Raw genomic sequence first — 23949 nt, 5'->3', positions numbered from 1 at the left:
TGTCGTAATTATGGTTGGTAAATTCTTTTCATGGTATTCTTCTATTCTGAATGTTCTTTGGGTGCTTTTCAGAAGAGCCCACCACTGTCACTGCTGGCATTTGGCCTAGAAGGATGGAAGCTGATTTGACCACGAATTTTTGGCCCTCGGGGTGACAGTCAACACAAGGCATCTTGCCTCCTGGGAGATGGGTCTTTCCCATTCGGGTTTGGTTTTTAGAATGCACTGTGCGGCTCTTTCCACTACCAACTGTGATGAAGGAATATTTGATAACCTCCTTCTCTACCTGTATCGCCCTGAAGAAAGCTCATGCTGTCCACAAGTGCCTGTGAAATTGTGTCCTGCACGAACCTCCGTTGAGATGGATGGGGCAGCTTGATAGAATCCAAGCAGTGCATGAAGAAGAAAGAGGAAAGAATGATTTAGGATCACAATGTGCTATATGGTTGGTTCTCCAGTTGATCAAGGAGTTAGCATCAGGTTGGATACTGGTTGGAAGAACGGGATCGAAAAGAAGCTACAGAAGTCCCAAAGACAAATAGAACTGAATTGATGTTAGCATTTGAAAACGGGATCGTGTGTATAGGGGTCTTCAGAAACTGGGGAGTATGGCCTGAAAATGACTCCTTCAGTGATTGCTATTGCAATCTATAGTAATGGAGTCTGGATAAATTAGATCCTAAAACTGATTTGTAAATGTGATACTGATAGAAAATTCATGTGAATGTATGGCAAAAACCACAACATTGTAATTAGCCTCCAATTAAAATAAATTAAAAAAATGAAATAATTAAGTCTCATCAAAGTGACCAGGGGGATTCTTGAGGCCACACTGCTGGGATGAAGAAGTATTTCTGGACAGAAACATGATGTCTTAAGAGTGACAAAATATGGGTTGGTAAGGCAAAGAAAGTGACAAAATATAGATCAGAGGAATTAAATATGAACAGATGGATGCATTTGAACAAATAGAATTCTCTTGGTCTATAATTAAAAATAAAACCAAAACTCTAATCTAAAAATAGTTTAACTGAGAACATTCAACTTGGATAGAAGAAATCTAAGTTCATAAGGAAATCTTTGCATTTTCCGAAGCCAGGCCCACTGTTAGTGCAGTTGCTTACATGTGTGCAGAGGAGGTTTTCTGACCACTCAGTTCAGTTCAGTCGCTCAGTCATGGCCGACTTTGCTACCCCGTGGACTGCAGCATGCCAGGCTTCCCTGTCCATCACTAACTACTGCAGCTTGTTCGAACTCATGTCCATCAAGGCAGTGATGCCATCCAACCATCTCATCCTCTGTCATCCCCTTCTCCTCCTACCTTCAATCTTTCCCAGCATCAGGGTCTTTTCCAATGAATCAGTTCTTCTCATCAGGTGGCCAAAGTATTGAAGTTTCAGCTTCAGCATCAGTCCTTCCAATGACTATTCAGCACTGATTTCCTTTAGGATTGACTGGTTGGATCTCTTTGCAGTCCTAGGGACTCTCAAGAGTCTTCTCCAACACCACAGTTCAAAAGCATCAATTCTTTGGCAGTCAGCTTTCATTATAGCCCAACTCTCCCAAAGAAAGGGAATGCCAAAGAATGTTCAATCTACTGCACAATTGCACTCATCTCACACGCTAGCAAAGTAATGCTCAAAAGTCTCCAAGTGAGGCTTCAACAGCATGTGAACCGTGAAATTCCAGGTGTTCAAGCTGGATTGAGAAAAGGCGGAGGAACCAGAGATCAAATTGCCAACATTCATTGGATCATCGAAAAAGCAAAAGAGTTCCAGAAAAACATCTACTTCTGCTTTATTGACTATGCCAGGCCTTTGACTGATGGATCAAGACAAACTGTGGAAAATTCTTAAAGAAAAGGGACTGCCAGACCACCTTACCTGCCTCCTGATAAATCTGTATGCAGGTCAAGAAGCAACAGTTAGAACTGGACATGGAACAACAGACTGGTTGCAAATTGGGAAAGGAGTACGTCAAGGCTGTATATTGTCACCCTGCTTATTTAACTTATATGCAGAGTACATCATGTGAAATGCTGGGCTGGAAGAAGCAAAAGCTGGAATCAAGATTGCTGGGAGAAATATCAATAACTTTAGATATGCAGATGACACCACCCTTATGGCAGAAAGCGAAGAATTAAAGAGTCAGAAAGAACTTTCTGACCACTAAAGATAAATATTCAAGTCTTCTTGGTAAATATCTTATTGATAATGAGGTTGACTGTATCAAGATCTGATAACTTATCATCAAATGCTTATCTCTTTTGATTAATAAGTTTATAAGAAGTCTTCCGACACTATTGTTTTCTGGATAGACTTCCCTGGGACAAAACATCACTAAACAGCCAATTAAAGTGTTCTAATCCACTTAACACTCATTTGTTCATTCAACAAACATTTGTTGAGCACCCACCATGTGAGACCCACCAAGTCTCATTTGTTGAGATTTCCCTGGTGACTCAGAGGGTAAAAGCGTCTGCCTACAATGCCGGAGACCTGGGTTTGATCCCTGGGTCAGGAAGATCCCCTGGAGAAGGAAATGGCAACCTACTCCAGTATTCGTGCCTGGAAAATCCCATGAACGGAGGAGTCTGGTAGGCTACAGTCCATGGGATCCCAAAGAGTTGGACCCGACTGAGCGACTTCACTTTTACTTTTCTCTTTCACCATGTGAAAGACAGTTTTATTTCTCATTGTGAATTTTTAAATGGAAATTCTGATTTATCAGTGAGTATTTCTTGGAATTTGGTCTTGTGATTCATTTTCCAGAGCCAGTGTCTCTGTGAAAGGTGAAGGGCTGCACTTTCAGAACCTGAAATGCTCAGAATTATTTTCTGGACTGTGGGGAAATTCCACCTGATATACTGACCTTGGTACCCATGGTGGCCAGCTCATTTGCCTCTTTGGGATTTCAACTTGTCTCTTCTTATCACATTTGTTTTACATTTATTTCCCAGAAGCCTGTCTTCATTTATTAAATATATTAGTTGGGCCAAATTGTGCTGGATGATATCCTGGGATGCTGGGACTAATGTCTTTGTTATGATTGAACGGGGATGGCTAGAAAATACAAGGAAGAAATTTAAGCCTTCTTGAACTTGTCTGAAATGAAAATTTATGAATAAATTTCATAAATGGAGAAAGAATTTGAGGAAGTGAACTCCCCATAACTGGGAGAAATAACAAGATAAAATCTGGAAGAAATTCCCATAATGGATTGGATGTTAGAACAAATGATCTCCATATCCATTCTGAGTCTAAGAATATGAGCCCAGATTTCCATTAGTTCTAGTTTAAATCTTGGTATACATTGGGGAAAAAAGATCCTTCATACCGCAAACCCAAAGAGAGGAAGGAGCCCCTCCACCTCAAGATTTCAGTGTTTTTTTTTTCTTTTGGCCACACTGCAAACAGGATCTTAGTTCCCTCATCAAAGATCAAGCTTGCACCCTCTGCAGTGGAAGCACAGAATCTTAACCACTGGACCACCAGGGGAGTCTCCACCCCAAGATTTTCTAAAGATTCAGTGAATGCTGTGTAGGGACATTTGGGAAAGAAAGAGTAGTTCTTTTACTCCAAATGCCCCGAGTATTCTTTATCCCTTTTTATCTATTAACAGATGAAACAAACACATTGTCTTACAAGAAAGAAAGAAAGAAAAGAAAGTGAAGTCGCTCAGTTGTGTCCGACTCTTTGTGACCCCATGGACTATAGTCTACCAGGCTCCTCCACCCATGGGATTTTCTAGGCAAGAGTACTGGAGTGGGTTGCCATTTCCTTCTCCAGGATTTCTTCGCGACTCGGATCGAACCTGGGTCTCCCGCATTGTAGGCAGACACTTTTACCATCTGAGCCACCAGGGAAATCATACAAGAAATATGTATCAAATACTATATTGCCAGGGCTAAAGCTCATGAGAGGTTGAGTGTGTTTTTAAATGACCAAATATCTTGGATAAACCTTGAGACAAGTAAAATAACTAGACAGAGTGGCAAACCAGTTACATCTGAAGTTCTTTCTTCAGTGAGCTACAGGTAGACTTCCTGGGCTTGAGATGGTTATTGAATACATCGATTATCATTTTGTTTCACAGCTGCTATAGGAGATACATACTGTTGTCTCCATTTGAAAAAAAGAGAAATTAAAGCTTACAGAGGATAAGTGATTCCCCCAAATTCATACACTTAGTTCATGCACATATAGACTTCCAATTTACACACAGTTAACAATGGTCCCCAAACATTTAACACTAAAACCAGTCTCCTCTTTATACTATGCCACTCAATTGTAAATTGGCTTTTGATTTGCTCACGCCACCCCTCATTTTGAAAACCAACATCCTCCTGCATTTCATTTCCTTCTACTTTGAGAATTTAATTATTTGCCTGCAGCAACATGCCACAGTTGAAGATTCTCATGAAAACTAAACCAAAGGGGAAGGACAGCCATAATTATGTGTTTTGTTTTTTTTTAACTTTTGCTTTAATTTTTCTGTCACTTTGACTTTTTTTTAGGGTCCAGGCAGGTGGAAAAATGTATTTATGATCTGGTGAAGACTTAAAAAATCACTTTCTAAGATGGACTATGGGACATAAGTCGTAGAAACCCAAAACTTTGTTTCTACCTGTGACGCTCACATAGTACGTTTGCCATGTTCTGTCTCCATTTTCCTCATGGCAAAATGCCATTCTTCTAGAAAACTCTGTAAATTGGGAAGTTGGCACCAACTGCTTTGGGGAGAGCTCACCCATGCAGTTTTTGTTCGTATTGTTGTTGTTTATTGTTTAGTCGCTAAGTTGTGTTTGACTCTGCAACCCCATGGACTGTAGCCCTCCAGACTCCTCTGTCTGTGAGATTTCCCAGGCAAGAATATGGGAGTGGGTTACCATTTCCTCCTCCAGGGGATCTTCCCAACCCAGGGTTCGAACCCGCGTCTTCTACATTGCAGGCAGATTGTTTACCACTGAACCACCAGGGAAGCTTTTGTTCGTGTAACAAATATGGTTTGAGTACCCATCTTGTGCAGAGTCTGATGCCAGGGGGCAGGATACAGAAAAGAGGAAATGTCTCTAGCTTCAGGATGTCATGGTCCTTGTTAACAAGCAAAACTACAAACCCCCCGGCACCGAGTGAGCCCTGGGGATCATGTAAAGCCACAAGAGAGGACTCAGGGTCCTCTTTGTTCTGGGGAAGCTACTGAGGCCATTCCTGCTGGGCAGTTGGAGGTGAACTCTGTGAGTCCAGGCACATCAGGCTCTGGGCATCAGCCACTACTCCCCAGCGAGATCACTAATAACTATATAGTGCGTGTTCTGCTGCTGTAAACCTGGGCCATGGCAATATTCTGACGATGGATATTTCTCTAGTCCTGGACTATATGAACTCATTAGAGAGGCATTGGTTAGTGGCCTAAGATCTGAGTGTTACAGGACACTGCAGATTTGAGTGGTGCACATATAGTCCAACAGCCCTCTCCCACTGGACATTTTGACCCATGGTGTGACTTCTAAAACCTTCATAGACACTGGGCAGACATAATGGAGAAAATAGGAGATGGCTTACAGCTGATGGGAGAGGAGTGCCTTAGATCCAGAATGGACAAATAACTTACCACCCACTTTTTTCTTTTAAATCTCCCTAGAGCCAATGCCCTGAAAGTTTCTTATGATTTAACCATAACGGACAGCAGAAACAAGACAACCACTGTCAGTTATGTGCATGACACACTGTCTAACCCTTATGGCTGGATGGCCCTGCTCTTGGATCAAGAGACCTACTCCCTGCGATTCGAGAGCCCTGGAACTAGCAGCACTCTGCAGGTAACCCTGACATCGGCTCACTGGTAGATTCTTTTCCCCAGGGGTTCCCAACTTTCCTTCAGTGACATAATAGTCGGCAGGTATTAGCATCTTCTGGTGCTGATCAAGCAAACTGCAGCAGAATTTTTGCCAGATGAATGTAACCTGAATTTGAGATATGATTTTTTTTTTTTTAATTTTAAACTTGAAAATTGTAGAATCTGTTTAAACCTCACTTTGAACACAGCATGATTCTGCCTGAAAATTTAACTTTATTAATACACTGACAAACAGCTTCTAAGCATTCTACAGATTTGTAGTCCTGTGTTACAGGTTAAGAACCAACCTACCGCAGGGAAGTGTTTCATAGCCAAAAGAAAGTATCTTCCCAAGGCATTTTTACATTACACACTGCCACCTTGTGGTCAAAGAGGAACTTGCACGTGAAGGTCTATCCTTTCCATTGTTAGGTTGAAGGAGTCAGATGGTTAGGGGAGGGATGGTAGGAATAACCATGTGGAAAATGGGTGCATTTTCTGAAACAGTCCATTGGATTCCCTCAAGCTCCTTTTTTTTTCCTTTTAAGCACATTTCTTTCAGTCTCATCACACACACGTTCTCCCTAACGGTCATGAGAGTAGTTCTTAGGGAGCTGGAGGCAGGTGTGCCATTTGTTACTGTTCAGTTGCTCAGTCAAGTCCAGCTCTTTGTGACCCCTTGGACTGCAGCACGCCAGGCTTCCCCGTCCTTCAGTATCTCCCAGAGTTTGCTCAAACTCATGTCCATTGAGTCAATAATGCCATCCAACCATCTCATCCTCGGTTGCCCCCTTCTCCTCCTACCCTCAATATTTCAAAGTAGAATCTTTATGGTACCTTCACCAGGGCTCTCAGGAAGGGTGCACAGCTCTCTCCACTTCCCCTGAGGTTCCCATGAGAACATTCTGGAGAGGTGAAGGCAGTAGAATGGTGACTCTGGAGGTGGACACCTGGGTTTCTGTCCCAGATCAGCACTCTCCTACTTCATGATGTGGGAAAATTTACTGAACCTCCACCTGCCTCAAGTGTCCTCATCTGTAAAATGGGGGCAGCACTGGTAACAGTTCCCAGGGCCTTGTAAGAATTGAATACCTTGATATGAATAATACCTGAGCATGTGGCGAATGCTCAGCCATGTTAGCTGTAACTGTTATAAATGAGTGGCACTCCTATCAATGCCTGCTGTTTGAATCTTGGGGAAAACTGGGCGGGAATTCTAGATGTGGCTCTGTCTCTTCCCACTGGTTAACCTGAGACAAATTACTTCGCTTGTCTGAACTTTGGTTTTCTCCTCTAGACTGTTAAACAAGAAGAGGGCTTCCCTGGTGGCTTAGATGTTCAAGAATCTGCCTGCAATGCAGGAGACCTGTGTTCAATACCTGGGTTAGGAGATCCCCTGGAGAAGGGAATGGCAACCCACTCCAGTATTCTTGCCTGGAGAATTCCATGGACAAAGGAGCCTGGTGGGCTACAGTCCATGGAGTCACAAAGAGTTGGTCACAAAGACTGAACGATAAACACACACACACACACACACACACACACACGAAGAACCTTACAGTTTTCAGTCCTCACATTGTATGATTTTTGTAGCTCTAGTTATGAGTTTATTGTGGAGTAAATTTAAGTAAGCCCATTTCCCACAATAAAAATAGCTGGTGTAAATGATCCTGTTTCTAAACTACTCCATCCTGTTCTTGATAACTCTTTTATTGGCAAGAGTTTTCCTTTCTAAAAGAGCACTTTTGTACTTTTCTCTCATTTCAAGTACTCAGCAACGTTTGACAACTTTGCTCCTGGAAGTTACCTGTTGCTGCTGCACACAGACGTGTGGGTTTACCCTGACATCCTCATAAGATGCAGGAGTCACGTGGGGCGGTCCCTCCCATCTCTTCCATCACCTGGCCAGGACCAAGGCTGTGACTGGTTCTTTGACAGTCAGTTGAGACAACTCACCTATCTGGGTAAGTGTGATTGAATGAGCGTGTTGATTGTATGTAGTCAGAAACCACTGTTCCCTTTGGAATTTCAAACACTGGTGCTATGAAGTGATGAGGACCTGAAAGGGACACCCGTGTGCTGTGATTAGGTGATTGTGTTCTGAAATCAGACTGCCTGCGTTTAAATGCCAGCTTCAGCACCTGCAAGCTATGGGACACTGAGCAGGTATTCTTTCTAAGCCTCAGTCTCCTCCTCTGTAAAATGGGATAATAAAAAGATCTACGTGAAGAATAGGAAACTAAGTAATGGATAACATGTAAAATTCTTTAAAACAGTGTCTGATCCAGAGTGAGTGCTTAGTAAACTTTGATTGCTATTCACATTTTTCCTTCATGTTAAGCGTTGTATTTGTAGAAAGGTCAACTGTACGTGTAAAGACAGGATGTCTGGTTGTGATCACAGGAACAGGGAACAGCAAAGAGTACAAGGTGATAGGACAGAGAGGCAGGATGTAGAAGGTAGTCCGTGTGGAAGGTGAGGAGCCTTGGAGGGCAATCTGAGGTCAGGAAGATGAGATGCCCAGAGTGCTGAGGACAGGGGGTGGGCTGTCTCATCCTGTGTCAGATGCAGCATCAGGGTGAAGGATCCAGGGGCCTTGTTTTATGGAACCAGAAACCCTACTGTGACTGCAGAGTAACAGGTGCTGGCAGGATTTCCTTTTCTTCTTATTGTGCATGTTTCAGGGGAGCCCCGTGTGTGGCTCAGGGCCATAGATTTCTTTTGACTTCCTGGAGCTCATCTCATATTGTCTTTCCATATTATTTCACTGATCGCTCTGGTTGCCATGATATCTACTTATGCTAGCCTTAGCTCAGTGGTCTGTAGGAAGGAGAATCTGAAAAAATGAGTCTCTAGAATGACAATTTTGTTACAAATTAGTCTTCATAGATCTTGGTCTAATTCAGGACCATGTCAAGCATGGCAAGACCCAACCTCTGCCATGAGCCAGACTTGGCCCTAAGGGTTTAGAGAGCTGGCAGGTGTCCCAGGTTCCGTGTCTCTATCAGTTGTGCCTAGCCGTATGTCAGCTGAGTCGGCTCACACCTGAGCCCTGGTACTCTTACATTTTCATAGCCCCAGAGAGGAGAGGATAGTGTTTCCCGGGTTTTTAAAAGTGTTTGCCAAATGGATTGCTGTATATTTTATTTGCACTGAAATGTACCATCCACATTTTATTTCTGATTTGATCTATTTATAAATGTAGCCTCAAACTATAAAACTTCAAGAAGGACAGAGGTGCCTGACACCATTTTACCACTAAAGTCAAATACAACCATTAAGTAAGAGGAAATAGTTGCTGTTAACTTTAACTGTGGCTATTCATTTGATGTATATTCTGAAACAAAATTTTCATTTCAAATTGCTCTTGTTTTATTACTTAACATGTTTCTGAGGAGCCTGTCTTGTTCATTGATCAGATTTTGTTCATGAACTGCACACTAGTTTGAACAGTCACAAAAAGCAAGCATGATAAAGGAACATTTGTGGCATAGAGAAAAAAAAATCAAGTCATCCAGTTACAGATTTTCTTCCTCTTTGATGGGATTATTTATTAAATTAATAGCAAGTTATACTATTGTACTGTATTTATACATATGTTCTAAATGCACATCTGTATAAGAGTGTCTGTATTTATATGTATATTTATATATGTACATATAAAGGATGTAGGTGACTATTTCAATATAAACCATTTTTGTTAGGCAGATGGCTTTTATTAATTAAAGTGTCTTTGTATCAGAATCCTTTAGTATCTCCACTTTTGAACAGTGTGAGTTGGACAAGGAACAGGAAGTCACAAGGGGTTGATGGAATGTTTAATAAAGTTAGAGACCCTTGTTCCTTGGAGAGGATTTCCAGGACTCCAGGTCATGACTTTCCTGGTCATTTGTGCCTTCTCCATCCTTTGAGTGTGTGGAGTACATGTTCCCATTCCTGGGCTGGCACAGTGAGGACTTGAGGGTTCGGGAGGAACCAAGGTTCACAAACAGGTCCCCTATGGTGGTGGCCGGTGCAGCGATATTGGGTTGTGTATGATGGGTTGTGACTTTTTATACCCTCTGTGTAAAGCTTGCACCACGACTGTGAAGTTGATGAGGAGGCTACCATGTTTTCCATAGACCAACCCCCTATGGCAGTGACGTAGTTGTAGCTGACGCCTCAAAAAGGCTCCATGCAATGGTTTCAGTTACATATTGATTAGCTTGTTGTGAAAGGCACTCAGACATGTCCAACTCTTTGCGACCCTAAGGACTATACAGTCCATGGAATTCTCCAGGCCAGAATACTGGAGTGGGTAGCTGTTCCCTTCTCCAGGGGATCTTCCCAACCCTGGGATTGAACCCAGGTCTCCTGCATTGCAGGCAGATTCTTTACCAGCTGAACCACCAGGGAAACCATGATGAGCTTGTTGCTTTCGCCTAATTGTTTTTTGGACTGTGCGACTTTATAAGTCTGTGATTGGGGTAACTTACATAAAGTACATTTAATCCAAGAAGAGAAGATAAGACCTCACAGTCAAAGTAGACATATTTCTGGAATTAAAAAAAAAAAAGGAAAAAACACTCATGGAGAGCGTGTGTGTACAGAAAGTTCATTTTATTTTAAGGGAGCTGCTTGACCTCCTCCAGGTCCACTGAGTTTCCTGTCAGACTTTGGGGGGTGGGCATGGGGGAAACATTGCTCTTTTACCCGCTGGCCTTCAATTCGGAATCCTGCTCCACTGACATTTGGCTGGCCTTCACTCATTCCTTGACCACTTCTAAGTCTTTTGTATTTTTTGTTCATAACCCTACCACATCCCCCTCGGAGAGGAAGTTTTAAAAAAATCCCAATTATCTTCATTTCCTCCGTTTGGCTCCTTGGTGTATGATTTAAGATGCCTGACTCCTTTCCGACCCAGCGAGGCTGGCAGAGAGCAGAACCCAGGCATTCTGGCTCCTGGCTGTGCCTCTCCACTAGAGTGTGCTGCCCACTCAATAATCGTGGACCACTGACCAACAAGGCTGGAGGGTGCCCGGCAGGTTTGCGGGAGAACATTTCTCACTGATCCCCAGTGACAAAGAAAAAAATCCCGCACATATAATATTCTTTGACCCGTGCCTTTCTCTTCTTTACCAAGGCAAGTTTTACCTTTGTTCGGCAAACGTCCTTACAGAAGGCAGCTTCTTTGGAAAGCTCACGGCCAGAGTTTGGGGCTTTGGGCTTTAATCAGTGGCTGGCTGGTTATTTTACCTGGGGCATGGAATTGTAAATGTTCCCTTCCTCTGTGGCTACATCCATACAATGAGGTTAAGCTTACTTATCTATTGGAGTTATGGTACAAAACACCCAACCTCTTCAAGTGTGATTAGCATGCGTTGTTATTTCACTATACATTTTCTCAGTCGATGATTTCTCTAGAACGTTTCTTTCATCTCCCACCTCCGCCCCCACCCTGAAGATGAACAACCTCAGGTGCCTTGAACTCAGTGTACCTGTCATAACTTGTCTGTGAGAGTCTCATTCTATTTTCCTTGACTAGCTTTTGTAAGATAACAGATTCATGATAACATGACATGTATGATATATGGGTCCCTTGATTGAAACTTAATACCACTTAAGCAATTGTTACCCACAGAATAAGATAACCTCACTCATTTAAAAACATCTCTCTTAAGGAGATTGGTTCAGGTTGCCTTTCTAATGCCCCTGAGATTTCTGCCCAAGGAACCACTTGAACACAGACCACAAGTGAAGTCCTTGCGTGCTATAGTTTGTGTTAGGGTCCCAGAGGGGCAATATTTGCTAGAATAAACTGTTATGAATGGCAGTCATGAACTGTCACTTCTACGCCATGCTTGTGGACAGGTCTGTAAAACAAGAGTTCCTTTATATTTTCAAAGTCGGAGTCCAATCCAGAGAGCCCCCTTTCCAGTTTCTGCTGTTGGATCCCCCAGCACTCCCATCTCTGCCTTACGCACGCAGTCAGTTTCCCACTGCCTCTGTCCCTGCTGGGTCTTTCTTTTTTTTCCCAGGAATGTTTCAGTTCATGGTGAACTATTTTTATTTTTTAGTTACATTAATGCTATGAAATAATTAGTCAGCTAATTAATCTGGTGTACAAGCTTTGTAGGATTCTTCAGCTGTCAGTCAGGCCCAGGCCTGAGGCCTACATCTAGTCTCAGCACTCTCGCCCATGTGATTCCCGTTGCCATGACTACTGGGTACATCTGCTGACACCCCACTCTCTATTTATTGCTTAATTAAGAATTTCACGCTCAGCCTTTATCTGCCTCTAAGAACAAGCGCACACTGTTAAGAAATTCCGAATTTAGGCCCGGGCACAAGGAAAGCCTTTCTTGCGGGGCTTGGCTGGACTGGAGCCTCTCTAACGATCTTCTCAGCATCCCAGCCGCCACCCTTCAATCAAAAATCATTAAATGGGGCAGAGATAATGAGCATGTAGCGTATCAAAGAAGGATGTTTGCTTGGTCCAAAGGAGGAAAAGCTGCTAGGCCCCATGCTCTGCTCCACTTCAAAGGCAGATGAGACCCCTTGTCACTGGGGCCTGATAAAGCCTCATTTGTTCTGGGCTTGACTTATGCAAAAGGTCTGGTATGTCATAGTCCCATCTCACAGACTTGGGATTCCCTCCCCCGCTATCTCTTGCCTCCACCTCCACCGGCCCCCTCCCTGGCCTTCTGCACACGCTCGTGTGTCAGCTCTTAGGCAGCTGGGCCCCCCAAAGCATCAGGCGGAGCGTGTAATCACTGACTCCACGCTGACAATGGCCACTTGTAGGGGGGTGGCCAGGAGGAGGTCTTCATCACAATAGGAACACAATTATTGCAGCTGCTAGGGAGTGCTATGCTTCTTCCTGTAAAAATAGAATAGGACTTGCCCCAAACAGGAGGACAAGGTTGGGGGGAGGTGGTGGGGGTGGAGAGGGGTGGAGAAAACAATCCTGAGTTGATTATTCATATTCTGACTCTTGGAAGCCTGATGCGGAACCAGTGGGGTCCCAGCAGCTGTTCCTGCACCGTCCTCTTCGAATAATCGTGCATTCTGTCTGAGGTCAACTTACTTTTGACCCCGTCCTTTTTATACAGGGAAGAGGTTCTTTAGGGCAAACTGTTGGGTTGTGGCAGGGTGCATTAAACACTCACAGCCCCTTCCCCTTGCTCTATCCCCCGCCCAACCAGCAGCCGGTGATAAATTCATATCAGATGCCGAGCTATTCACACTCGCCCTCCTGAGTTCACACAGCCCCCACTCGCACAGCGGAGATACAGCCGAGCTGGGATATTGTGCGAGGCGGCAGCTGAGAAAGTCCGCCTGCTAGGCTCAGAGGCTCCCGTGTACCACCTTCTTCTCATCAGACTGAAAAACAGACACGTCTAGCCACGCTGGCCGCTGCTTGTTTCCAAATGTCCCACTCACCAGGATAAAGACAGGCTCTTTGGCAAGAAGCCGGGGCTCTTGTCCACGAGGACAAGAGGGCTGTGGATAGAAAGACAAATGGACTTTATTGTCTGTTCCTATTACTCCAAAGAACTCAAGTCACATCACACTGAAGTCTCAGAAGAGATGCTTTAACTTGAGAGATTCTGAAAATAAGGAGTGTTTTCCTAACTGCCCAGGTTTCTCTCTCCTCAAAGTGCTAAGGTCCTGGGATGGAGCACATTGCTGCCTGGACCCTTCTGTTTCTCAGCGGGTCTAGGAAACCCCATGCAACTCCTCAAGGAGGAATCTTGCCAGAATCTAAGGAGGGAAGACTTAGCTGGCTCCCCAGAGCTCTTGGGGAGGATTCTGTGAGCAGGGCAGAATCATAATCCTTTGAAACTTTGTACCGATTCCCATGTTGAGGCCCTCTGAGGCAATCTATGGCATTCTAGTTAATAAATTAATTTACATTCTTATAGAAAACTCACTCCCCCAAACTCCCCAAGGATTTTGTACCGGTAATATAGAGAGTTGACTTCAGGGACATGCATGACAAACCTTTATGGCAAAAATAGAGAGAATGGAACAGGAGCTGTGGATGTGAGAAGTGATTTTTGCTTCCCAATTACGAGCAACTTTTCCAAAAAGAGAAGGAAGAAATGGAGAAAAGGAAAGAAAGAAGGAAGGTAAACCCAGGAGTCAGAATCAGATACTTTTTCAAGGAATCACTCAAGATTAAAGAGCTCATTCTCAGTGATGCTGGTGGCTGGCTTTGGTTCACGCAGGTCACAGGTGGTATAACCAGTATTATGACTTGGACTTTCTGACTCTGCTGTTTCTAGTATACTAGTGTTTTGTTTTAATCCAAGCTTATGTTCCTACCCTTATAAACCAAATCTTCTTTCTTTTATTTGTAGGAAAAACCTATACTTATTAACAATGCTTCTTAAACTTTAGGCATTTGAGTACCATCTTCACACTTTGTCACATCCTGCCTCCTGTACTATTACTTACTTGATAGTTTTCTTAAGTCAACTCCCACACTGTTTTATTTTTAAAGTGCATCTCTTTTTAAGCAATAATATCCATAAAATCATGGGTTTAGTGACCCACTTGCTTTTTCTAAAATACATTGACATCCATAACTATTAAAATAAAACTTTCATCCTACTAAAATCATCACATTTATTTTATATTTTGGGAGTAGACTTTGACCTTCAAGTTTTTGATATAAATGATGAAAAGTTAAAATTGTGAATGTAAGGATCTTTTTTTTTTTTTTTTAATTCTGTGTCCCTTTCCTCATTTGCTAAGAACACCTGCCTCTGAGTAAAAATCACATTTTGAGAGTAGGGTACAAAAAAGGTTGCAAACTTCCCTCCACAAGTGCTTTCTAAGTGTGCCTTCTGGGCACACAGCTGGAATGCTTGCTTCCAGGTTCCCTGCCCCCCTACCGGAGGCTCTGGTTCTGTAGATCTGCACAGGGCCCAGGAATCACACACCTGCTGCACAAGTGCAGCAAACATCCCTCTGAGTCAGAATAACAATTGTGATTGTTCTCTGAGTTAATTAAGAAGGTATAATTGAGCTAGCTCTCAGGACTGTTTAATGTAGATATATCTGTCAGCATCTCGATCAAATTCTTTTGCTCTTAAAAAATTTCACCCTTTTCTGAATGAACGTTACTGGGAGTAATAGAAGACTCACAAGTCCTAGAAGGATTTTCGTATCCTGTTTCTTCGAAGGTCTTGAAAAGATCCTGAGTGATGGGGGCCGAGATGACTCAGTAGCTATCTCAGAGACTGGAACCAGACAGGAGTGTGGTCCTGCAAATCAAGCTTTAGCTGCCCAGGGACCAGTTGACAAAAAAGCCTTCTCTGTGGCTGGGTGAAAGAACTGATTTATGGGGAGCAAGAACTGAACAGGGAGGGAGAAGCAGAGCAGGAGGGCACAGGGGCATGAGAAGTGGTAGAGGTCAACAGGGCAAGTGAAGATGAAAATGCCAAGAGAGGACGACCCAAGAGCTGGCCCGTGAAGATGGTGCTGGAAGTGGGTCCAGGGCCAACAGAGATGGAAAGCAGGCATGAGCTGATAAGACTGGATGGAACTCACAGACACAGAAGTAGTTGCTGTTTTCTGTTCTGTCCACATGCAGTTAGGGAGAGGGCAATGGCACCCCACTCCAGTACTCTTGCCTGGAAAATCCTCTGGATAGAGGAGCCTGGTAGGCTGCAGTCCACGGGGTCACTGAGTCGGACACGACTGAGCGACTTAGCAGCAGCAGCAGCAGCAGCACCCTAGATAAATGTGGGCTGAGCAAGAAGTCCCAATGTGTGCATAATAAGTTGGCTGCTGCTGCTGCTAAGTCGCTTCAGTCGTGTCCGACTCTGTGCAACCCCATAGACGGCAGCCCACCAGGCTCCGCCGTCCCTGGGATTCTCCAGGCAAGAGCACTGGAGTGGGTTGCCATTTCCTTCTCCAGTGCATGAAAGGGAAAAGTGCAAGTGAAGTTGCTCAGTCGTATCCGACTCTTAGCGACCCCATGGACTGCAGCCCACCAGGCTCCTCCGTCCATGGGATTTTCCAGACAAGAGTACTGGAGTGGGGTGCCATTGCCTTCTCCAAATAAGTTGGCTACATACAAGCAAATTCAGTTCTATGATTGTGCATAACTTGTGCATAAGTCCAATCTGTAAGTCCAGCAAAGTTAACCTAGGTACCCAACTAACACAATCAGCTATATAGTAGTGTACTGTAATAGGTTTGTAATACTTTTCACACAATACATAAAAACTGAACAAACCCCCAAATAAAACATTTTTACACTTACAGTATAGGACTTTGAAAAGTACAGTAGTACAGTACAACAGCTGGCACACGGGGGCTGGCATTGAGTGAGCAGGCAAGAAGAGTTACTGACTGGAGGTGGGAGAGGAGGTGGGAGATGGTGGAGCTGAAGGATCGTCAGCAATAGGAGACGGAGGGCAAGGTGCAGTTTCACTGATACCTGACGCTGATGGCACTGGTTCTGTTTCCTTACTGGAACAAGATGCACTTTCACGTCTTTGAAAGTTTGCAACTTGAAGGTTCGTATGTAGGGAGACTTACTGTACAATCCTCAGAGGCCAAGTGAGCATGGGGATAGAATGAAGAAGAAAACAGGCAAGGGATCTATTGCTAAGATGCCAGGTGTTTTTTCTTTTTAGATAGACAGGTACTCTCTCCCTCCAAAATTCCAAGAGAAAATGTGACCTGCGCTGGGAGAGAATCAATTAATTTTCTCTTCCCTAGGGCCCTCATGAGGACAGAATTTGCCAGCTCAACACAGCACTCTGGCAGGCACTAGAATCAGATCTACTTGAGTAATTCTCTCCTCTTTCACTGGGAGCCATTTTCTTACACGTTTTTCTCTTTCTCCTAGATGTCTGTGTTTATAGCAAGCTTAGATCATATAGCACTCATCAGAATAATTTGGCCATAATTGACCTAAAGACTTTTTTCTTTTTGAGGACCAACCAGATATTCTTACAATCTGGGAAGGATCAACAGCAGTGAGTTTCCATTGATAAACAAAGGAGATTAACCGTTCTCATCTTACAAATACAAAATCAGAAATCGTAAGCACTGAGAAAACATATGTACAATATCACAGCTTGTGTTAGGCTCTTAAACTCTCCCTGAGTCAATACCTTTAGTCTCAGATGATTTTTATCCTTCTTTGCATGTACCCAGATTGGAAATGACACTGCATTTACACTGTCTTTTATAGAGTCAAAGCACTTTAGCACACTTTAGTGGATCTGGTTAAGTTGCTTACAACTTTGAATACTAGGGCTCATCATGATTAGGTGCAGCTGTCAAAAGAGTAAAAGCATGTTTTTTTTTTTATTTTTTTTTTATTGGTTTTGTTAACTGGCTCCTAGAAAAATGAGCATGTCTTAATAACAGTATTGATGATGACTCACACGTAGTTGTTCATTGAAACCAAGTCCTGTGCTAAGTGTGTTACCTGGATTATCCCATCTTTTCTTTCCGATCACCCTATGACATAGGTAGTAGGATGATTCCCATTTTCAGAGGAAGTGGGTGAGGCTCAGAACTTGTCACTTACCCACATGGAGGACCTAGAAGGTCTAGGATTCAAATCCAGGCTGCTGGATTTCACCCACAAGCTTCCTGTTTACTCTCCATGGTCTCCCTCAGCCTAGAAGGGGTGTTTGGGAAGAAGCAGCCTACTGCATCAGTGCAAGCGCTTAGAGGCAGGCCGCAGGGGGCATGCGGCATAGGAAATCAGGCTTTTCTCGTTTTTCCTACTTTTGGTGCCTGTGCCCCATTTTCTCTGCTGCTGAAACTGCTTCTCTCTCAGATCGAATGATATTTACACACTTGCTTTAATAAAATGAGTAAAAGCTTTTCAATGCCTATTTTATTAATAGTTTCAATGTCTGCTTTGAGGAAGAGGTTGCTGTGGAGGTTGGAGCCATCTGTACACCTGTAGAGGCTGAACAAAGCCAGAATCTGCCCAGCTTGGAAGCCACCGGTACAGAGGTGCAGTCGTGACAGCTCGCTGCTCCAGGGAGCCTTGGTTTACTAGGAACAGGGCCTGGGTTAGGGGCTTTAGTGGACAAAGGAAAGTAAGACAGTCTGCAATGGGAGTCAGAAATGTCCAGAATTCACCTTTTCAGTCTGGGTAATCATCACTGCTGCCTATCAGGACTGTATAGTCAGTGTTCACTTCAGTGCCAGATGCTGCACTGCTGGTGGGATCCTTTACACCCAGGGAATTCTGGATGCATGGATTATTTTCCCTTTACTTCAAATTCCTTCCTCTATGTAGTGGGAAAAATGATGTTTCTATTCTCCCCTAAGTATAAATATTATATATTTTGGGTTGAATAAATCATTATAAAATTGCTAGAGTAGCTTTGAAAAAGACTCTTCACATGTGACTTTTTTTCACTTTCTTTACCTCAGGGGCTGTGTCTTAAGGAAGAAGGCACAGATGTACTAAAATTCACAAATGCCTGGAAAGTATTAACAAGGATAATTTTTTTTATTGAAATCTAGTTGATTTACAATGTTCTGTTAGTTTCTGCTGCACAGCAAAGTGATTCAGTTATACCCACACATATATACATATGTGTGTGTGTGTATATATATATATATATATATTCTTTTTCCTATTCTTTTCCACTATGGCTTATTACAAGATATTGAATATTCCCTGTACTATAAAATTGGTCCTTGTGTTTATTTATGTATAGTATTGTGTATCTGCTAATCCCAAACTCCTACTTTGTCCTTCCTCCACCTTTGGCAACCATGAGTTTGTTTTCTATATCTGTGAGTACAAGGATGATTTTTATAACATCTTTAAATGAGCTGACTTCCCTTTCCAAATGATTCTCGGATTTTTTTTTTTATTTACCTTTCTTAGAGTTTGATTCCATTACAATATTTTATTCCTTTCTCTTGTGCAAGGGTATTTTATTGTTACAGACTTATGCATGTTTTTAGATGTCATTTTGTCATATCTTTGACTTTTCTGTCTGATTGAATCTAATTTTTTTACTACTTTGTCTTTGAGTTCCTTTAAAAGGGTTATTTCCTGCCTCCAATTGTTTATTTTGTTGAAATGGTGAGTTATTAATAAATCCTGGCATCCAGAGTAGAGCAGTTTATCTAGATTGGTTCATGAAAGTTAAGATATACATGCCCAACAATGTCTAGGATCTTAAGGTACAGGAGAAAAATCCCCCCCTCAGAGATTTAGAGACAGAGCTGAGGATTGAGGTAGTCCTAAATTCACCAGCTGATGCACAATAATATCTGCTCATTGAGAGCGAGTGTGGTATAAGTATCACAGTTTGGTTTTAGAAGCACTTTTCAACTCTAGGAAATGCATAGATCAGTGTGAGTAGAAATGGATATTAGACATTATAGGAAAAAAAAGAGATGAGATGTTGAGCTGGTGGCTTTATTATTAATTATTATTATCAAGTTAGAAAAGTGGGTGAAATAGGCAATAGCATAAAAAAACAATATAAGCAAAGTTTTGGAAGTAATGATAAAGGAGAACACATAAAGAACAGGTTGGCCATTGTGCCTGGTCTCAAAATGTGTACAGTGTAAGGAGAAAGCCAAAGACACACACATTTTATAATAGGAAAAATATTTTTCACTGAAGTATGGTTGATTTTCAATATTATATTAGTTTCAGGTATACAGCATCATGTTTCTGTATTTCTGAAGATGATATTCTACTATAGGTTATTACAGAAAAATTTAAAATGAGAATAATCAACAAAGAAAGAATAGAACCAGAGAGGTCTCATCATGGGTGTTTTGGGGACTTATTTTCTTTGTAATGTTCTGAAGCTTATGCTTTGTAATTAGAATGAATGATCCTTGGTCTACTCCAAACCTGCCGCAGAGGAAAGGGTTTAGGGCTCCAGGGAGAGGCAAATGGGGAGCGTGAGTGGGACCAAGGCCCCAGGGCTACAGCCTTCAGCATCATTGGGTTCTTCAGTGGTGGGAGGTTTTGGTCTTCATGGCATCTGATAAGGCAGAAAGGTAATTAACCAATAAGAGACAAGGTGTTACTGAAAAGTGGGGTTCGTGCACCTGATTACTAATTAATCAGGCGTGAGAGCACCTTGTAGATGCATTCACTATTTAATTATAGCAGCCTCTCTTGGCAAAGGAGCATATGTTCCCAGCTTAATCTACTGGTTTATACTGACATCAAATTGTCATTATCAGAAAGAATCAGGCCTTTTGATTATTTTCACTAATTTATTGAACACTTAAAATTAATGAACCCCAGGCCTTTCAAATGTGCTCAGTTGGTTTGGAAGATGGGAGGAGAAAGTGAGGGGGGGGTTGGAGAAACGACTTCATTAAAAGGACAATTTGCCTGGATAAAGGTAAAGCAAATACATTTCATGGGTGATCGGAATTCTATTGGTGAAAAACACATGAATTCCAAAAGCTGAGCCTTCAAACTGATGGAAGGGAAATAGGATATGAGGGATGTCCTGCTGACCAACACTGGCCTCCAAAGAACATATGGTTAAAGGATTTTTTCCTCTAATTATTTATGTGCCAATTCTCTTGGAAACCTCACTGTGATTAAGTTTAATCAAAAGCAAACAATCAAAATCAAATGTTGGAAATCAATTGTTAGACTAACTAACAAGGACTGCATTTTTTTTTAATTTTGAAAATGTAATTAGATTGGGGAGAATTTAACATAAAGTCATCTTTCTCACACATGAATATCTTTTGTATTAAGAGAATCTTTGTATCATATCCAAGTTGTGATTCTTTTTTGTATTCAGTTTCAGGTGAAGGCCAAGTTCAAGTAGTTCTCCAGGTGAGGAAAGGTGTGGACCCAACTATTTCAGGTGAGTATTAACCCACCAAATAGAATTGCTGGATGCAAAAGGGTGTCTTCCCATCATTTCATAAATTTCTCCCATCATATTTTTTTGTAGGAATGATATCAACCCTAATGCTTTTATGTCTGACAAGTCCTCATTGTGTCACCCCTACAGCTAAAATATATGTATGCATGTCAAAGAAAGATATAAGAGAGGTGCATTTTAAAACATTGGAAAGTAAGAATTACAACATGTAAATAAGCACATTTCATAAATTATGGACCATATGTGCACACAGGAGTCCAGGTCTGCAGATGGGCCATTAGGCCCCCACCAAATGGAAAGAAAAATTCAGGGTATCTCAAAACTTTAATTGTTCCCAGTAATTTCAGGAAATCAGGGTAAACAAACCCTCCCCAAAAGTCGGATGGTTCTGTGAAATCTTCCTAACTCATAAAAGCTAAACTCTCAAAGACTAAATGACTCATAAGCACCTTCTAATGTATTTCATTGTTTGTTTTTGTTTATTCTGAGGCAGTTTAACTATACATTTGCAGCTGGGATAAATCTTTTCAAAGGCTGAGTTTTCCTTTGATTTCCAGTGGCATTTTTTTGTGTTATATCAGAGAAGAGCCGGGCTAATCAGAAAATGATCTAATTCCTCCATTTATTTTATATTTTTAAAAAGTCCTCCATTTAAATTAATAAATAAACGAGGTTAAGGTATTGCACTAAAACTATAAATTAGAAGTAGTGACCTTGACTGTTCCATGCTTATTTGCCTGAGAAGAATGGGATTCTTTGTTTTTATATCTGTGAACTGCCATCACCTTTGCTCTTTATGTTCCTGGTCCTTTTTCACTTTTTTCCTTTAGGTGACTCACAAATCTTTGTTGAATGCCTCCCATGTGATGTGTAGGAGGCTACAATGGTGAACAAGATGGAGCGCTCTTTGACTTCAAGAGGTCTTATGGTCACTGGAAGATGTCAATCAAATGATTAATTAATCAAGGAATATGTTTCTTTTAAAATAATTGTTACCAAGGAAAAGTATCTTATGATTGTTTTTGTGTTCAAACTCCCCCAGAAGAGATGCGATTGGTTGGGTGAGCCCTTATTTTGTAGAGAACCACCTGTAGGGGGTGCTCTCGTGCCAGATCCACTGGGAGGATTCCGGACCATCTCCATCTGTAGGCGGCCATTGCTGGTTCAGACAGCGTTCATCAGCATAACATGCCACTCAGCACTTGGTGTGAAGAATTCTGTATTAAGGACTCTTTGGAAGGACATTGTGGGTAGCTGGTATCGGGACTTTTTAGCAGGGGTCAATTTAACTGGGAGATGCTTCACTTGGCCTGTCAATTGCAGCGTGCTGGATAAATAGAAAGCTGGTGCTTCATAGAGTTGTAGAATTTTAGTAAGAGAAGGAACCCCATAAACTATCCTATCCAACTGCCTCATTTTACAAATAAGGACATGGAAGCCTAAAGATTAAATAGTTTACTTAGTCACATTCAATGGTTGAGCCTGGATGAGGACTTAGGTTTCCAACTCAGGCCAGTGTTCTTTCTGTTATACCATGTAAACCCTAAAGTGTTCAAGCTACCTTTTTTGGTATATTTTAATTTATAAGTTACATTAAATTTATTATATATAGCCAATTTTTGTGGCTTATATAGATTGGGACAGAAAACTGTCCTAAGACCCAGGGAGTTATGGAACTAGTATGTTACCATTTGTTATATTCAAATATTTATTATTAAGATGGTTCCAAGGCATTGATTGATCTCTATCATGTGGGATATAAGCACTAATGTCAAAATTAAACTATGAGCGTGTATTTTGTTTAATGGAGAGCTCTATGAAAAACAGTAAAATTTTTGCAATATCAAAAATTCTTTGACAAAACAAGAATGGAATAAATAATGGAGTTCCACCTATATGTTCCCATTAAGAGATTCAATGAACATGTAATGCAGAAAATATATTTTGGGTTTAGGTGTTCTGCTACAGAGTCTTTTAGCCTTTTCTTTAACTGAGGACTTAGCCTGTGTATAAGACTGTGCTGGTCATTGTGGGGACACTGGAAACCCCAAGGAAGCAGAAATTAAAGTATGTATGGACCAGTGTTAGGAAGAAGCAGAGAAGGCGGTGCTGACGAAGCCGTTGTGTGGTGTTCAGTCAGGGTGGGGTAAGGGTGTATGCTAATCTGGGTCAAGATGGTACCCAGTGTTCTGAAGACCCCAGTGCAGGTCTTTAATGCTCCTCCAACACTGTGGCTTCACTGGTTTTCTCTTGGTGTCCATGGTGCTTTATAAAAGATGAAGGAGAGGAAGAGGGTGAAGCAACTCACATTAGGGGAAAGTAAAAATATTTCTGAGGAGCTTTTACCTCAGCCATGTTGTCTTTTCAGTGGGGGCTAATTGCAAATATTGTTGACAGTCATTTACAAACATTCAGATGATTGGATACTTTTTTCCTAAATTTGCCGTCCCTTTCCCCATAGACCAGGTTTATTTCCTTTGTTCTGGCTTAGAAATCTGTCAGCCTTTCTCCTGTTTCAAGTCAATCCATCCCTTCTAGCATCTTTTGAACTTTATTTTATCAGCAAATGAAGTTAACCTCTCCATCATTCCTGGCTCCTTCTGTTCAGTACTTCTCAATTAAAAAAAAATCAAAACAAAATTCATAGACATTGAATCTTCCTCCAGTTGATATTGCTTCTGCAGACTTATCAAAAGATGAGCCTTCTCTTGATGCAGAGCCATAAAAAGCTGGGTAAATGAAGGATTAGATGGCAATATTTGGCTCACATACCGAGTTGGAGACCATCTCAAGTGGTGGCTGTTGTTGACTGACAGATTTGAGAGGGAAATGTTGGTCTTGAACAGTGTTCATGGACTCCAGTTTTAAGATAAGTCTAATTTATCTAAAGAGTAGGAAGACAGATCAAAGGCTCAGGATCTCAGATCCTTTCCTTCATAAGTGTTTTGCACGATCAGACCTAATGTCTTTTCTTCCTCACTTCTAGTGTACTCCTCAGTCTGCTATAATTCAAGTGGTTTCTACCGCCAGTGCTCCACTGACACTCTCTTCATCTTGATCACCCATGCCCTGGTTGTCACATTCAGTAGCCACTTCTTATTCCTTCTCTTATTGGAACTTTGCTATTAACAAGATCACTTCTACTCTCTGGACATTCTTTCTTTCTTAGTCTTCCAAGACATTCCTCTCTTCTGGTTCTCCATGTATATAGCTGACAGCTTTAACTCTTTAGGCTTCTTTTCCTCTCCTATTAAAAATA

The 23949-nt window shown here is 41.9% G+C and overlaps 1 protein-coding gene across 1 annotated transcript in view; it reads left to right on the top strand.

The window, feature by feature from the left end:
* PKHD1 (PKHD1 ciliary IPT domain containing fibrocystin/polyductin) overlaps positions 1 to 23949 on the top strand; it is a 456545-nt gene that overhangs the window by 246211 nt on the left and 186385 nt on the right. The window contains exons 54-56 of the mRNA XM_081523421.1: positions 5644 to 5821; positions 7607 to 7802; positions 20604 to 20669. Coding sequence (XP_081379547.1) covers positions 5644 to 5821; positions 7607 to 7802; positions 20604 to 20669 — 440 coding nt within the window. The remainder of the gene's footprint in view (positions 1 to 5643; positions 5822 to 7606; positions 7803 to 20603; positions 20670 to 23949) is intronic.

This window comes from Giraffa tippelskirchi, chromosome 8 (genome assembly GCF_054371585.1).
Source record: "Giraffa tippelskirchi isolate mGirTip1 chromosome 8, T2T-mGirTip1v1.2.pri, whole genome shotgun sequence".
Lineage (NCBI taxonomy): Eukaryota > Metazoa > Chordata > Mammalia > Artiodactyla > Giraffidae > Giraffa > Giraffa tippelskirchi.
Note: the sequence above shows the minus strand (reverse complement) of the source record. Positions and strands in the feature narration are given on the sequence as shown.